This window comes from Littorina saxatilis, linkage group LG3 (genome assembly GCF_037325665.1).
Source record: "Littorina saxatilis isolate snail1 linkage group LG3, US_GU_Lsax_2.0, whole genome shotgun sequence".
Lineage (NCBI taxonomy): Eukaryota > Metazoa > Mollusca > Gastropoda > Littorinimorpha > Littorinidae > Littorina > Littorina saxatilis.
This window is the reverse complement of record NC_090247.1, coordinates 46,917,275-46,935,222: the sequence shown is the minus strand read 5'-3', so window position 1 is coordinate 46,935,222 and position 17,948 is coordinate 46,917,275. Positions and strand designations below refer to the sequence as shown.

At 39.6% G+C, this 17,948-nt stretch overlaps 1 protein-coding gene across 1 annotated transcript in view; it reads right to left on the bottom strand.

The window, feature by feature from the left end:
- The window catches only part of LOC138960779 (receptor-type tyrosine-protein phosphatase H-like), a 226,922-nt gene that overhangs the window by 183,522 nt on the left and 25,452 nt on the right, over positions 1–17,948 (bottom strand). The window contains exons 2-3 of the mRNA XM_070332426.1: positions 1,524–3,354; positions 1,100–1,333 (exon numbers count right to left, since the gene is read on the bottom strand). Coding sequence (XP_070188527.1) covers positions 1,100–1,333; positions 1,524–3,354 — 2,065 coding nt within the window. The remainder of the gene's footprint in view (positions 1–1,099; positions 1,334–1,523; positions 3,355–17,948) is intronic.

The following is a 17,948-nucleotide window of genomic DNA, read 5'->3' as shown; positions in this document are numbered from 1 at the left end:
GGTACCCCTCAAACTGGACCCAAAACCTCTCGTTTTCTACTGCTCATGCGCTCCACACCTGCATCAGTAAAAATGACATAACACAAGAGATACGCACGATAGCAAAACAAAACAACCTGTTCTGGATAGATAATTGATTTGGCTTTCTCCTCGTTGTAAACATTGCCAAGATAAGCCTATTTTGAATGTTTGTCAATTTTTATATTGGTACCTTACGTTTTTGTCAGGTCGATTTTAGGGGTACCCTTACTTCGGCAGCGGTCACGTGATACCTATAACAGAAATCTTTGATCCGAAAAATTTGCCAAATAGCCAAGTAAAGGGCCTTTAATGGCATATAAAGTTTGAATAAAATGACATAGGAATGAATGTTTTAGTTGGGGTACGAAAATGGGTGCAATAAAGTTTTTGCTCAGTTTATATCACACTATGACGACCATGCAGAACATGTTTCGTTTTAGCAGTTCTGATTTTTTTTCCATTTTAACGCGGGAATCTTGATTTTGGGAATTTGATTTGATGTCTGTGTTGTAGGTTCCACTGTTTAGACACTACATACTGAAAACTCAATCTGTTTTCTGAATAAGGTAGGGGAATGAATGGCCTTTTCAGTCATATAATTGGTTTTACAATCAACAGCCTCATCAGAAAGATATGCCCTAAAAACGCATCTGCCTACTTTTTTATGACGGGTAGTGTACAAGGTGAAAGATTAAAGGTGTCACCTTGCATCGTTCTTTTTAAAACATAATAAGATTTTTAAAGGAATGTCTTTCTTAAATTATCTTCTCGCCTCTGTCTTTCTCTCTATGTCTCTGTCTTTTTGTCTGTCTATCCTACCTTCTGTCTCTGTGTGTGTGTCTCCCCTCTCTCTCTCACCCCTCCCCTCCCCTCCCCTCCCCCCCTCCCCCCATTGTCTAACCAAGAAAGTTAGAGAGAACCGGACGTATTCAGTACAATCGATTGACTGAATTAAAAATCACGCCTCAGCGTTCTTGTTCTATGGGTGTGTTCTCATCCAATGGTTTGATTTGAGAGATCTGTGGTGATTGATATCAGATTGTTTACACAGGAAGGAAGATCTCTTGAACTGACTTACTCAGTGTACACATGAAATTTGCTGATATTCCACCTTCCTTCAAACTGACGGATGCTTTCAGCGAAGATCCTGGTGTGAAGCCACACGCCGTGTAAGATTGCCCAGGTACTGTGTTCTGTTGTGTGACATTGTCATGGAGGGACTGAATCGTCACATTGTAGAAAATGTCAGCTCCCGACCATCGCAGGCGTAGACAGGTACTGTTAAACCGAGTGGCGTTAACAGCATAGGGCTCTGAAACCAATGGAGGATAACTGAACAACAACAACAACAACAACAACAACAACAACAACAACAACGAAATGGAAGTGATACGTATCACAGGCCACACCAAGGCAAGAAGAAGGAGAACAACACTAACGACAACGTAAACGACAACAAAAACAATAACAACAACAACAACAACAACAACAACCAAACCTACCTTCCAGACAAAGAGAATCCATACCAAAATAACCAGCAGCACAGGTACACACAGAACGAACGCAGACTCGAGGATAAGTGCACTTTGCGCCCGACGAACACGGTAATCCGGATGGCTTGATGGCAATTGTCGCAACAGTAATGGAAGCCACAGAAGATGCCGATGTCGTGTCTCTGGGCGTGGTGACGGCTGTAGTACGACCCAAAGTACCTGAATGTGTATTCAGCCCTTCGTCAGTGGTACTTGTCTCTATGGTAGACGGCGCTGTAGTCGCTGTAAAGATAGTTCTGCGTGGTGTAGTGGAGACTGATGACGTCGTGGTCGGAATGACAGTAGAACCCCCTGGGCTGTATGATGTCGTGAAAGAAACATCGGCGGTGGGGATGCGAAAAGTCTGGCCGTGAGTGAACCACGTTTGTCGACTTGTTCGTGAGATTGCGGAAAGGTGAAATTCATCCCCAGTAACTTCTGACCCTTTTGCGTCATTCGTAGGGCCAGTCGTTCCTATCTGCGTGGTGAAACTACCGTCAGCCGTCGTGAAGTGTGGAGCTTGGGATTTGGCAGTTGCACTCGTGTCTTTGTGGTGAGTGGTTTGATTCGCTGTTTCTTTCCCGGATGCGGAGACGTTTGTAGGCCGTTCTTCTTCTTCAGAGAATGTGGTATCATCTCGCGGTGTTGTGGTAAAAAGGGGTTGGTCGGACCAAGCGTCATTAATCAGATGTGTCTCTCTAGCACTCTTGGTTAATCTTATGTGGATTGTTGAGTTCTGTGAATCATACAAGCTTACAGTGCTGTAGCCTGCCGTGTCGGGCACATCTTGAAATACGGAAGACATCGAATGGTCACCGTTCTGTGTAAGTGTGTGTGTTTCTCTCTGTGTCTCCTCTTGTGTTATCTTTTCTTCTTCTTCTTGTGTAACATCTTGCGGAATTTCTGTGTAGTCGTTTAGGTCTGAGTTTGTGAATGATCCATCCTGGTCTATTGTTGTACTTTGCATTAAAACAGCGGAAGTAAACGCTTCCCATTGTGTGAGTGATTGCTGTGAAGTTCCAGTTAATGTGTCTAATTCTGACTGTACTCGAGAGGGAAGCCGCGAAACATTGATGTCTTGCGCTTTTGTCAGAGAAAGAGAGAAACCGGCAGACGTCGTTTTTGCCGAAGTTGCTTCAGGGGTTTCCCAGGATGTAGAAGATGAAGATTGACTTTCTCGTCTTCGTGAAGTTGTTTTCTTTATCTGAGTAAAGTCCAGCACATCATTTTCACTGGGGAGTGCATCCACTGTTCGAATGATGCCCGGTGCTAAGGCAGCAGTCTCGCTGACCTCAGGAAACGTGAAGGTGTTCGTTGTCGAAAATGTACTGGTCGTTGTCTCTTTCGCTGTGGAATGACCATCAGACGGCGTTTTCTTGACAGGGGAAACTGTGCGAGTTTTGTCAACAGTCAAGTCTTCTTCTTTCAGCATTTCTCCCAGATCTTTAGGAAAGGTATCTGTACTCTCCCCTGGCTTGGATGCTGTATCAGTCAAGGTCGTTTGAGCAGCGAGTGCAGTCGTCGCTAGGGTGTTCCCTGACTGAAAATCTTGTTTCCTCGTGAACTGTCCTGATTTTCCAGGGCTTCCCACAGGCTGTTGGTTACGTGGCACGTTGATCAAGGGAAGGTTATCTCCGGAACTGACCGACAGATAGCCGGAAGTGACATCACTGAGATCCACTGATTCGTGAGTGCGCAGAAAGGTGATGATGCCTCCGGATCCGGAAGTGGCTTGTTCTGAACCGGAATCGGCAGCGTCGGTTTGTTCCGATGCAGGATTGAAGGCAGCCGCGTCGCATACCTGCAACAATCAAACAAAAACGAGTTGACATGTTTGAACCTGCTGGCCGTTAAGTCACGTTACACTCTCCTTCTCACCATGACATTCTTTTATACTACCATATGTAGCATCTAGCAGCATTTTGATCAGATGAGTGCATCCTTCAGCTAGAACACGAACCATATATCTACAGCCTGGCTGCTCTCCGTATACAGTCGAAGACCTTTTTGCTGAATGAAATTGCGAGACTTATCCAGTAAAAAAATTCGTTTCCTGCACAGGTAGCAATTTGGCTGCTTATTTTTGGCATGTGGCTTAGTTGGAGGATGATCTTATTTCAAAGGAACAGGTCTGTGGCGATTAACCAGATTGATTAAATTGGAAAGATTAGTAAAAATGTCAATGCTGCGCTAAAGCTTGTACAGCTGCGCGCCGTCAAGCTTGTCTGCCCGTGACTTAGACATTTGCAGGGCCGTTTCGACGATTTTTCTCTGAACACTGTCGAAACTTGTCTGGTTATAATTTAATGAACAGGGAGAGAGAGAGAGAGAGAGAGAGAGAGAGAGAGAGAGAGAGAGAGAGAGAGAGAGAGAGAGAGACACACACACACACACACACAATCACACACACACACACACACACACACACACACACACACACACACACACACACGCACAATTACACGCACATGCAAACGCTCAAGAGAGAGATTGAGAGAGAAAGAGAGATTGAGAGAGAAAGAGAGAACTGAACTGAACTGAACTTTATTTTACAAGGATTGAAATTTAGGCTAGGCCTTTTCTTACAATCTTTCCTTGGGACGCACAAACACAAACAAGTCGCGTAAGGCGAAATTACTACATTTAGTCAAGCTGTGGAACTCACAGAATGAAACTGAACGCACTGCATTTTTTGACAATGACCGTAGTTCGCCGCTTGTGTATAACGGAGTGAAACTGACGAGCCTGTTCAGCGCGGTAGTGGTTTCGCTGTGCTGCATAGCACGCTTTTCTAGATCTGTACCTCTCTTCGTTTTAACTTTCTGAGCGTGTTTTTAATCCAAACATATCATATCTATATGTTTTTGGAATCAGGAACCGACAAGGAATAAGATGAAATTGTTTTTTAATCGATTTCGGAAATTTAATTTTGATCATAATTTTAATTTTTTTAATTTTCAGAGCTTGTTTTTAATGCAAATATAACATATTTATATGTTTTTGGAATCAGGAAATGATGTAAAATAAGATGAACGTAAATTTGGATCGTTTTATATTAAAAAAAAAAAAATTACAATTTTCAGATTTTTAATGACCAAAGTCATAAATTAATTTTTAAGCCACCAAGCTGAAATGCAATACCGAAGTCCGGCCTTTGTCGAAGATTGCTTTACAAAAATTTCAATCAATTTGATTGAAAAATGAGGGTGTGACAGTGCCGCCTCAACTTTTACAAAAAGCCGGATATGACGTCATCAAAAGTATTTATCAACACACAAAAAAAACGTCCGGGGATATCATTCCCAGGAACTCTCATGTCAAATTTCACAAAGATCGGTCGAGTACTTTGGTCTGAATCGCTCTACACACACACACGCACAAACACACACACACACACACACACACACACACACACACACACACACACACACACACACACACACACACACACACACACCACGACTCTCGTCTCGATTCCCCCTCTATGTTAAAACATTTAGTCAAAATTTGACTAAATGTAAAAAGAAAATTCACAAAAGCAAAAGTGTGTGGGGAGGGGGGGGGGGAATGATGATGATGATGATGATGATGATGATGATAATGATGAAGATGATGAAAATGCACGTATAGGCCTTAGTCCACAAATATTCACATATTTGAAATACACTGAGCACAATAAGTTAAGGATATTTTTTCAGGGGTCAAACAGCAGTGATTTGGCCGGAAACATACGTGTATTTGAAGAGGTGCCTTTCTTCTGCTCAAAAATGTTTTTTTTTAGATTCGAGCAATATTTGGGTATGACGTCACAGGCCTGAGCGATTCAATTTGCATAACTCTGAAAAAGTTGTCGTAGCTGGGAACCTGCTTCGATCTATTCCAACGCCAAAAACATAATCAGAAGAGTCACCGAGAAGTCAAATCAAACGTTAGGTTTTCTCTCTTTTTTTTTTTTTTTTTTTTTTTTGGGGGGGGGGGGGTTAAGTGCTGCGCATTGCTTCGATTGATAGCTGAATCTGCTTGTAACAGTGCTGTTCAAGGCTGCTCGAACTGTCGTCTGCTAGACGGGCTTGTGTGAATTAGCAAGTGTCATCGAAATGCAAAGAAGAAGACGAAACTGAAGAAGTTTGAGATACGGTGAAGGTATAGGGGATGTGATCGTAATGTGTATGCAACTGCAAACAAAACTATGCCTACCGCGTTAGATATATATTCAAGTTCAAGTTCAAGTTTTATTAGTCCATAACCCATGGGGGCATTTTGAACAATAAATACAATCAATACAAACATGATATATGCTAATAAAGTAAATAAATGAAGGGGAAACAAATTTAAAAAAAATTAAAAATTTAAAAAAATAAAAAATAAAATAAATTTATGAAAAACTGTTACAAATTCTGTTAATAAAGTCCAAAATATTCTTTAGCAATTTCTTTTTCTTAGTAGCAAACAACTTTTTAAATTTAAGTGCATTAGGTTTTTTCCAATAGTAAGGTGGTAACAACTCAGCTCTTTCTTCTTTGAAAAAATCACAGACAAATAAATAATGAAATTCATCACCTATGTCTTGTGATACACATTTGGTGCAAATTCTTTCTGACCTCGGGATATTAAGATAACGTTCTTTCTGTACAGGCAAATTGTTGTTTAATGTTCTAAACTTCATCATTGAAACACATTGCTGATATGACAAGTGTATGACATGCAAAAATATCTTTAACCATTCGATAATTCCAAAACATATTTTTTGTTCCAATTTCTGTAAACCATTTATGGATATACTGGTCATACAAGCTTCTTTTTACTTTCTTTTTAAACCATGCGCTTGAGTATTGAACATTTTCTTGAAAAGTCCAAAGGCCAGAGAGACCAATTTTATTTAAGGTTTTTTTCAATAAAACATAAATAATCAGATTCTTGTTGATATACAATTTATAAGTAAAGCAATACACAATACTTGAAAATTTATTTTTTATGAATAGGACTAATCAGTTTATACCAATAGCAAAGCATTCTACATTTCATATAAACATCTAGTGGATATCTTCCAAGTTCACCAAATATCATAGCATTTGGAGTTGATTTTTTTAGTTTGAAAACAATTTTATAAAAACGCAATTGAAGTTTAGTAGCAAGTTCGCAGGAACCAAAACCCCATACTTCACATCCGTACAGTAAAATTGGAGCAATCATTTCATCGAACAGGTCAACTTGTATGTCCACAGGCAGTGACAATTGTCTTACAAGTACGCAAAAGAACAAACATTGCCCTTGAGGCACGATCATATAGATTCTTCTGTGCGACTGAAAATTTATTATTATAATTAATCTTAAGGCCCAAGTACATTACATCAAACACTACTTCGATTAAATTGCCATTGTACGTAAACAGTGGTTTATTTCTAATTTTCCCTCTGGAAAAAACTATAACTTTCGTTTTGTTTACGTTAATATTTAGACGCCATTTTAAACAGTATTCGTGCATTTTGTTTAAACATTCTTGCAGGTTTTTTTCAGACTCTGAGCAGATTACAGTATCATCCGCATACAGTAATAAAAACATTTGAAACAAAGCATTTACATCAGTGTCATCCACTCCAACCACAATAGCCTCTCTTGACATAGATTGTAAACCATTACTGTTTTCCAACAGAAAAGGCTTTAGATCATTTAATAATAGAGCAAAAAACAGCGGTGACAAGTTTTCCCCTTGTCTAACTCCACACAAACTGGGAAAATATCCAGAACACTCACTATTAACTTTAACGCAAGACTTGGCATTTTCGTGCAAATTTCTTGCAGTTTTTAAAAACTTCCCATCAACATCAGAACTAACTAATTTCTCCCATAAAAATGCTCGGCGAACTTTAACAAACGCTTTTTCATAGTCTACAAATGCACAAAACAGTCGCTTCTTTTTGTTGAGAAAAAAATGTAATATACATATTAATGCAGAGTAAAAACATGGTCTAGTGTTGAAAAACCTGTGCGGAAACCTGTTTGTTCTTGACCTAATTTATTATTACTCTCCAAAAAGTTTGATAACCTAGCATTTAAAATTGCACTGAAAAGTTTTCCGAAGCAATTGAGTATAGTAATTCCTCTATAATTTGTGGGGTCAGCTTGGGAGCCTTTATTTTTGTACAATGGAATAATTTCACCTACAGCCTATTGTGTTGGAACCTTTCCTGACTGCAAAGAACATTAAACAACAATACATAAATATCAATCATTCGATCATGTGACGCTTTTAAATACTCATTAATTATTTTATCCTGACCGCATGCCTTATTGTTTTTCAGCTTGTCTATACATTTAATAACTTCTTCCTTTGTAAAAGGCGCATTAAGAAATTCATTACTTGCTTCATTTAAAGGTTCATTACTATCATCCATTTCATTTTCATCACACTCTTGTAGTTTAGTGAAATGTTCGAAAAACTCCGAACAAGTTGGATAGTTAGTTTTGGAATTATTTTTTTATTTTTATTTTTATTTAGAAGGTTCCAGTATGCTTTCGGGTCAGTACTTCTTAGCTTTCTTAAAGTTTTAACGAACTCATTATGATACAACTTGCATTCCTTTTTTATTGTCTTTTTGTATTCTATAAAAGCACTCTTTTTTTTCATGTTCATTGAACACATTTTTAAAGCGTCTTGCTTTGTTTTTCGCACGTAAAAATATTTTTCCTTTCTCTTTGCAAATTGCACTAAACCATGGTTGTTGCAGTTTGAATTTCTTTGAACGTGGCTTTTTCATAAATTGTTGTTCTTTAATTACACCGATTTTCTCAGCAGAACAATTCAAAATATCAAAAATCTTATTAGTAACACTATCAACGTCATCTGTTGTCGTACTCTCACTTGTAGCTAGCATATTTTGTAATTTAGTTTCAACAGTATTAATATCATCCTCATTCAGATTAACTACAACAGCTAACTTGGTCCCATTGTTATTATCCCATTTTGGTTTTGTGTACTTGTTATCCTTTTCTCTACTTTTAGACAGCAAATCTTCATTTTTGGTTTTTTTCACATCGTCTGCTAGGCAATCGTTAGCGCGTACTTCATTATGTTTTAATAAATGCAAAACAACAGGACAGTGTACGTCAGAATACATTTCACAAAATTCCATCACAGAAAAATATTTAACTTTCGAGAACAAATCTTTTGACAGAATGCAATAATCAACAACGCTCTTATCCTTACATGTGCATTTACCAACCCCTGTATCATCGCCAACTCTACCATAAGCAATAACTAAGCCAGTCATTTTACAAAATCAATCAATTTAAAACCTAGGTTATTAGTGTTATTATCCTGTGAGGCCCGCTCACCTATTAGAGTACCAACCTCATCAGAGTCAAACAAATCATTATCAACAAAACCTTCTGAATGCTGATCATCTTCATACAACATTTCACTCAGATGACCAGTGCGGGAATTTAAGTCTCCTAAAAGACAAACATAATTATTATCTACCCCAAACTGCATGTACACCTCTTCTAATTCAGCATAAACATCTTTATTATGGTAAGGTGATCCTTCTGGGGGAATATATAAAGCACAGAAAAGGGTGTCACGGCCAAGTATTTTCTTATCTAACTTAAAAAATAGCGCATTCTCACACATTTCTACATCCAAAAATCTATACCATATTTTCATCTCTTCTTTTATCTTATGTGACAGCTTTTTTTCTTCAAAAATAGTTATATTATTAGCAAACACTTCCCGTAATAAAATTAATACACCACCTGATGTTCTGCGAAATTTTCCTCTATTCTTATAGAATGCTATGTATCCTGGAATGTTAATCTCATCAACATCATCAAGTTTGCTCTCACTAAAACAAATAATGTCATATTTGGCAATACATTTTACAAATTCAGGAAATTTTAGCTTTGAAGTGATTCCACAGACATTAAGCGCTAAGCAGGAGAGTATATCAGGATTATCCTCAATACTATATTCACTACTAAAGGAATCTTCAATCTCACTATTAACATTGTATACATCTATTTCAACAGTAGATTTGTTACGTACATTCTCAACATCTAACGAGTCAAAATGAACATCAACATCTGACATTACAACAACATTATCCATGTCATGCGCATTGCCAACATCCAGAGAGTCATGCAAAATATAAACATCAGAAACATTTGCATACACATCAACAACATCAACATCATCAGAATCACCACAGTCCTTCACCACTCTGTCTTCACCTCCCTCTTTACCACCATCATCACCCCAGTCATTCACTCTATCTTCATCACCACAGTCATTCACTCTATTTTCACCTCTCTCAACACCACCATCACCACCACAGTCATTCACTCTGTCTTCACCCCTCTCATCACCACAGTCATTCACTCTGTCTTCACCCCTCTCATCACCACCATCACCATCACAGTCATTCCCTCTATCTTCACCTCTCTCAACACCACCATCACCACCACAGTCATTCACTCTATCTTCACCTCTCTCATCACCACCATCATCACCACAGTCATTCACTCTGTCTTCACCTCTCTTATCACCACCACAGTCATTCACTCTGTCTGCACCATCTCATCACCACCAATCACCATCGTCTGCACCTCCCTCTTTACCACCATCACCACCACAGTCATTCACTCTGTCTTCACCTCTCTTATCACCATCATCACCATCACAGTCCTTCACCACTCTGTCTTCACCTCCCTCTTCACCACCATCACAGTCCTTCGCCACTTTGTCTTCACCTCTCTCATCAACACCATCACCACCACAGTCATTCACTCTATCTTCACCTCTCTCATCACCACCATCACCACCACAGTCATTCACTCTGTCTTCGCCTCTCTCATCACCACCATCGCCACCCCAGTTATTCACTCTGTCTTCACCTCTCTTATCACCATCATCACCATCACAGTCCTTCACCCCTCTGTCTTCACCTCCCTCTTCACCACCATCACAGTCCTTCACCACTCTGTCTCCACCTCTCTCATCAACACCATCACCATCACAGACCTTCGCTACATCACCATCACAGTCCTTTACCACTCTGTCTTCACCTCCCTCTTCACCGCCATCACCATCACAGTCCTTTACCACTCTGTCTTCACCGACTTCACCTCCCTCTTCACCACCACCCCTATAGCTAATCACAGTTATGTCTCCACCACCCTCATCATTACCATCACTGCCGGGACCACCAAAGTCTTTCCCAAAACCACCACCTCCTTTCTTCTCATAGTTCGCAGCACCACACACCTGGCTCACATGAGGGGGAGACGCTGAATCAATGCCCCCAGGGCACCGCTAACCCTCAGTCATGGCAGACCCCAGACCCCCATCTGCAGGTTCCTCAGCAAGGTGCAGCAGACCCAGGGCTTGGTAGTCGACTTCGGTGACGCCCAGCTTGAATAGGTCATCAGGCGTGTCAATGACGACCGGTTTGGGACGGTCTGATGGATGAAGGCCAGGAGATGACTTCTTCGCACAGAAGATCTTGCCGTCGATGGTCCAAGCATTGTACGGGCCGAGTTTCTTGACAAAGCCCAACAACCTGGCCCTCAGCGGGGTAATGTCATCATTGATGAAGACATTCTTGTACTCCGGTTTGTCTTTGAGGATTTTCTTGTTTTTCATCACTTCACTTCGCTTGCGGCGAGAAACAAATCTAACAAGTATGGGGCGAGACCCTTTCACTGCTTTTCCTGACACAGAAATGTCAACCTCACTCACGTCCACACCTGCATCCTGAAAGACTTTGATGGCTTTCTCCTCCACCTCTTCCGCTGTCTCACCAACACTCTGCGGAATACCAAACACTCTGACACTCTCTCGCCTAGTATACTGCTGAAGTCTGTCATTTTGGTAGGTTAGTACACGCACAGCAGACAGCAACCTTTCAGACCTCGGTTCTGGTCTAGGGGAGACAATCGATTCCAAACGTTCTTCGATCCCTGTCATCACACCTCTCACCACCTCACTAACCATCACTGACATTGCTGTGACCATCATGGGTACCATCTTCACAATTGGATCGTTCGAGTCATGACCAGAAGACTTAAAAATAGCCAGAGCTTCGCTAATTTTTGAAATGATAGCGTCTTGAAAAGTTTCAGAGGAAAGACCACTCATGACTGACTGCAGCTGCGGTGAACCCATGTCACCACCTCCGACAGTCCCCTGACCCTCGCTCGTACTAGGAATCACATCCTCCTCCTCTTGAACTTTCTGTCTCTTTGACGACACACCGCTAGAAAAAGGCGATCTGAAAGGTGTAGTGAATGTAAGTCCCCTTCTTGCCTTCGACATGTCAGTTGTCACCGTGGTTCACCGTGGTTCACATGTATCAATCACACACTTCGACCGGGCGGAAAACCACATGATAGTGAAAAATCAAAGTCACAATAGAGCCTAAAACTAGGCCACAACTATAAACTGAGTCACTGTAGCACAGCGCAGCGCAGTACGGACACAGGAGGTAAAAAGAGAGATTCACGTGCGCGTGCTTATACAGGTAACTGCAGGTAACTGTCGATGTAGCTGTGTCAAACATGCAATGTCACTCATTGTATCGAAAAGAAAAGTCAGCAGCTTGCAATTCATACACAGGGTCTCAACATACCATGATAAGGTGTTAAATTGTAAAAGTTCACGGGTCCACGATCGCTCTGGGGTTGAATAAACCACGAGAACTGGTGTGTGGTTTACGCATACTAAATAGCCATTCAAACGAACTGTGTCATTTACTTCTGTTAAATGCTAGTGCAAGTGTGTCCCAAAAGGTTAGAATAGCTTATCCCCGAGTACGCAGTACTAGGGTCCTGCAGACTTTAATTGTGTGTCTGTTCGTCTCGACTTAACAGCTTATTGCTGGGAAACTACTGGGCGCAGTTCGTTCAAAAGTTGATACACTAACTTGATAATAGGTCCGATTGATCGTATTAAAACTTCATAATGTTACCTGGGACCTAAATGCGAAATAAATCACAAAAGCCACTCTTAACGGCGGGCGCGATTCGCGGTGGGATAGAACAGCCGTTCGGCTGATAAACCGCCCAGCCAGCGACACCACACCAGGCTTTGCGTGCTTTGCGTGCGTGTACCACTGCGCGAGGACTATAGGCATTTGAGTTCACTGGCGATTGTCAGATTTGTTGGCTTGGAGGAAAGCGTTTCCGACTATGGCCAAAGAGATCCGGGTTCGATTCCCGGCATGGGCGGTCTATTTTTTTTTTTAAATTCTTGTTTACTATTGTTTATTATGAACGTTTTAATGTTTTATTTTACTGTAATAATTTTCCCCGAGTACGCAGTACTAGGGTCCTGCAGACTTTAATTGTGTGTCTGTTCGTCTCGACTTAACAGCTTATTGCTGGGAAACTACTGGGCGCAGTTCGTTCAAAAGTTGATACACTAACTTGATAATAGGTCCGATTGATCGTATTAAAACTTCATAATGTTACCTGGGACCTAAATGCGAAATAAATCACAAAAGCAACTCTTAACGGCGGGCGCGATTCGCGGTGGGATAGAACAGCCGTTCGGCTGATAAACCGCCCAGCCAGCGACACCACACCAGGCTTTGCGTGCTTTGCGTGCGTGTACCACTGCGCGAGGACTATAGGCATTTGAGTTCACTGGCGATTGTCAGATTTGTTGGCTTGGAGGAAAGCGTTTCCGACTACGGCCAAAGAGATCCAGGTTCGATTCCCGGCATGGGCGGTCTATTTTTTTTTTTTTTTTAATTCTTGTTTACTATTGTTTATTATGAACGTTTTAATGTTTTATTTTACTGTAATAATTTTTTTAATTGTGTAAAATAAATAATTTTTTATTTTTATTTATTTATTTTTTTTTTTAATCCAAGTGATCCTGGTGGAAAGCGATTCGTCTATGGCCAAAGTGATCCGGGTTCGATTCCCGGCATGGGCGGTCTATTTTTTTTTTTTTTTCTTTTTTTAAATTCTTGTTTACTATTGTTTATTATGAACGTTTTAATGTTTTATTTCACTCTAATAATTTTTTTAATTGTGTAAAATAAATAAATAATTTTTATTTTTTTTATTTTTTTTAATCCAAGTGATCCGGGTTCGATTCCCGGCATGGGCGGTCTATTTTTTTTATTTTTTTATTCTTGTTTACTTTTGTTTATTATGAACGTTTTAATGTTTTATTTTACTCCAATAATTTTTTAATTGTGTAAAATAAATAAATATTTATTTATTTTTTATTTTTTTAAATCCACGTGCACAAGACAAAAACTTTCATACTGGGGGAGCGAGCCAGTCTGAAGAGTACTCGGGTCCAGCGCCAGCGTTTTTCATTTTGTGAAAGATTCCATCGTTCTGTAAACCTCATGTGAGGCGGATTGACGCTTTAAAAGAAGCCAAAGTTGTATCGTTTTTGGTAGCCCATTTTCCCGTCATCAATTCAAAAGAGCTGCAAGTTACGCACATCATTCGACCCATTCACCCGGTTTGCTTAACATACATCCTTTCTTTCTGTTAAAACCTCGAACTTTACTGACTTCGTTTTGATGATAAAGAATTCTTTGGTGTTTTAACAATGTTTGTGTAACAAGCTGTCAATTTATTATTTAGATTTTAAAAGTTAGGTCTAGCGCCAAAATGAGGCTTCCGATTTTTATCAATGTTCTTGCTGTCAAACTGCACAAAAGACATTCTTGGAAAATGTCTCAATCTCAACGGAAAGCAGCCAGTATGTTCCCGTTCGGTGAGAGTTCAAATGAAAGTATGTTTGTACTGTATGCACGGGGAGATCAGTGATCAGAAACAGATCGTTTACGGGAGGCGGAGGGTGGCTTTAAGTGAGCGGAACCCATATTGTTGCGTATTAAAATGTGTATTCGTGCTTGAACGCTTGATCTCGCATGGCAGCGAATTCCAAATTAATAGTTGAGGGAAATAATTTGTTGGTTGCTTTTCGAAGTAATGACTGCATGTACTGCGAGGCTTCGTTTATGTACTTTGAACATAAACTCGACCTCATGAAACAATAACTGATCTTTGAGAGAGAGAAAGTTGAGGCTACCATAGGTGTTTGGTCTGTTGATATGTGCGAGTTCGGCATAAGTTAAGCTGCGGGATAGGCGAAGAGAATTTACTTTTTTTTAAGTGAACGCCGCTACAATCATCCCAAAGTGTAGAGGAATAATTGAGATAGGTAAGATATGACCAAAGTAAAACAATTTGAGAGCCGTCGAGGCGTCTGCATAATGCTTGAATTTGGAGGGAAGGAATATAGGTTTATACATTTAGTCAAGTTTTGACTAAATGTTTTAACATAGAGGGGGGGATCGAGACGAGGGTCGTGGTGTATGTGAGTGTGTGTGTGTGTGTGTGTGTGTGTGTGTGTGTGTGTGTGTGTGTGTGTGTGTGTGTGTGTGTGTGTGTGTGTGTGTGTGTGTGTGTGTGTGTGTGTGTCTGTGTCTGTGTGTGTGTGTGTGTGTGTGTGTGTGTGTGTGTGTGCGTGTGTGTGTGTTGAGCGATTCAGAGTAAACTACTGGACCGATCTTTATGAAATTTTACATGAGAGTTCTTGGGTATGATATCCCCAGACTTTTTTTCATTTTTTCGATAAATGTCTTTTATGACGTCATATCCGGCTTTTTGTAAAAGTTGAAGCGGCACTGTCAAACCCTCAATTTTCAATCAAATTGATTGAAATTTTGGCCAAGCAATCTTCGACAAAGGCCGGACTTCGGTATTGCATTTCAGCATGGAGGCTTAAAAATTGATTAATGACTTTGGTCATTAAAAATCTGAAAATTGTAATTAAAATTCTTTTTTTTATAAAACTTTTATTTTATTCTTCATCATGTTCTGATTCCAATAACATATAAATATGTTATATTCGGATTAAAAACAAGCTCTGAAAATTAAAAATATAAAAATTATGATTAAAATTAAATTTCCAAAATCGTGTTAAAAACTATTTCATCTTATTCCTTGTCGGTTCCTGATTCCATAAACATATAGATATGATATGTTTGGGTTAAAAACACGCTCTGAAAGTTAAAACGAAGAGAGGTACAGTAAAGCGTGCTATGAAGCACAGCGCAACCGCTACCGCGCCAAACAGGCTCGTCACTTTCACTGCCTTTTGCACTAGCGGCGGACTACGTTCAGTTTCATTCTGTGAGTTCCACAGCTTGACTAAATGTAGTAATTTCGCCTTACGCGACTTGTTTTTTTTGCGGGGAGTATCCCTCTTCATTGATCTTTTTATATTTAGTCAAGTTTTGACTAAATATTTTAACATCGAGGGGGAATCGAAACGAGGGTCGTGGTGTATGTGCGTGTGTGCGCGTGTGTGTGTGTGTGTGTGTGTGTGTAGAGCGATTCAGACTAAACTACTGGACCGATCTTTATGAAATTTGACATGAGAGTTCCTGGGTATGAAATCCCCGAACGTTTTTTTCATTTTTTTGATAAATGTCTTTGATGACGTCATATCCGGCTTTTCGTGAAAGTTGAGGCGGCACTGTCACGCCCTCATTTTTCAACCAAATTGGTTGAAATTTTGGTCAAGTAATCTTCGACGAAGCCCGGACTTCGGTATTGCATTTCAGCTTGGTGGCTTAAAAATTAATTAATGACTTTGGTCATTAAAAATCTGAAAATTGTAAAAAAAAATAAAAATTTATAAAACGATCCAAATTTACGTTTATCTTATTCTCCATCATTTGCTGATTCCAAAAACATATAAATATGTTATATTCGGATTAAAAACAAGCTCTGAATATTAAATATATAAAAATTATTATCAAAATTAAATTGTCGAAATCAATTTAAAAACACTTTCATCTTATTCCTTGTCGGTTCCTGATTCCAAAAACATATAGATATGATATGTTTGGATTAAAAACACGCTCAGAAAGTTAAAACAAAGAGAGGGACAGAAAAGCGTGCTATCCTTCTTAGCGCAACTACTACCCCGCTCTTCTTGTCAATTTCACTGCCTTTGCCATGAGCGGTGGACTGACGATGCTACGAGTATACGGTCTTGCTGAAAAATGGCATTGCGTTCAGTTTCATTCTGTGAGTTCGACAGCTACTTGACTAAATATTGTATTTTCGCCTTACGCGACTTGTTTTCTTTTCATTTTTTCTGCTTTTTATATTAATTTTTCTACTTTAAATGTACCTATATCGTTAACAATTATATATCTAAATGTATTTTAAACACGCCCAAAAAACTTCCTTTACGGTAATTTTTAATAATCATATTATATTTACAAATCACTTTATCCTCAATGCATTTCCAAGTGAACATAATTTTGGGGCACAAAAACAAAAAAAAATCAGTATAATCAATTTCGTTCTCACAATAAGTACAACAATTACTGTATGTTGAACTTGTGTTTAATAATTTTATATCGGTAAAACTCTTTGTTGGACAAACATAGATTGGTTATAGGGAAACTTTGGGTTACTGGTAAAGTTTAAAAGGATTTGCAGTAGACCGTAAATAACTAAGTTTAGTGACTTGTTCCTTATTTATTGGGGAAATGTCTGTCAAGAAGTTTAGAAAAGACAATACTGTTCATTGGTGTTTTAATTTGTTTTCCCTCGTTAATTTTTTAAAAAGTCAAGATTCGATTTTTTTTGAAAGCATAGGACAGTTTCTTTACGCGTTTAAAAAAAATTAACACAGAGGCAAAAACCGGTTGTTGCAGTCTGAATGCAATTGAGGTCTATTAAGAAAAAGGTTAATTAAAAAAAAAAAAAATGTTGTAGCTCCCAGCAGCACTTGAACCCAGAGCGTCGGATTGAAATTCCGAATCCGTAACTACTGCACTATGCTACTCGTCTGGAAAAAGCACTACTGCAAAGATGTGTTATCAGTTATTCAGTCGTGGTAGTTTGAAAGCTCACCCACCACCTTCGCCGAATGACTCGAGCACGTTTTTTTCGGTCAGTAAATGATCGTACTGTCGGTTTTGACCCCCGCTGTTTCAAGCTTTTCACCTAAATTAAACAAGAATGTCACAGTTCGTGTCTATGGTGCAAGGTAGCCGACCGTCTCATTGTAGCCAAGTTACGACAGTTGCTCGATTGACGCATTTCACGTCTTCAATATTGTGTCTGAGCTCATTTCCCAATGAGCTGCCTTTAAAACCGGAATGTCATGCAATTGTAGCATGCGTTGGATTTTGTTTTTTTTAGATGGGTAAGGACCTTTAAGATGCGATATCGTCGAATAAATGATGAAATTAACTTTGAAAGTGGGAACTTCGGAAGCAAAGTTGCCAGCTACTCGGTATGCACGAGCTAACTTGAACGCCGAAGTAGTGGCTTCGAGAGTCCTGAGGTCAAGGTCGAGGAAATTGGGGGAATCCCAATTAGTGCGCATGCGTTTGTAAACGGTAGGCT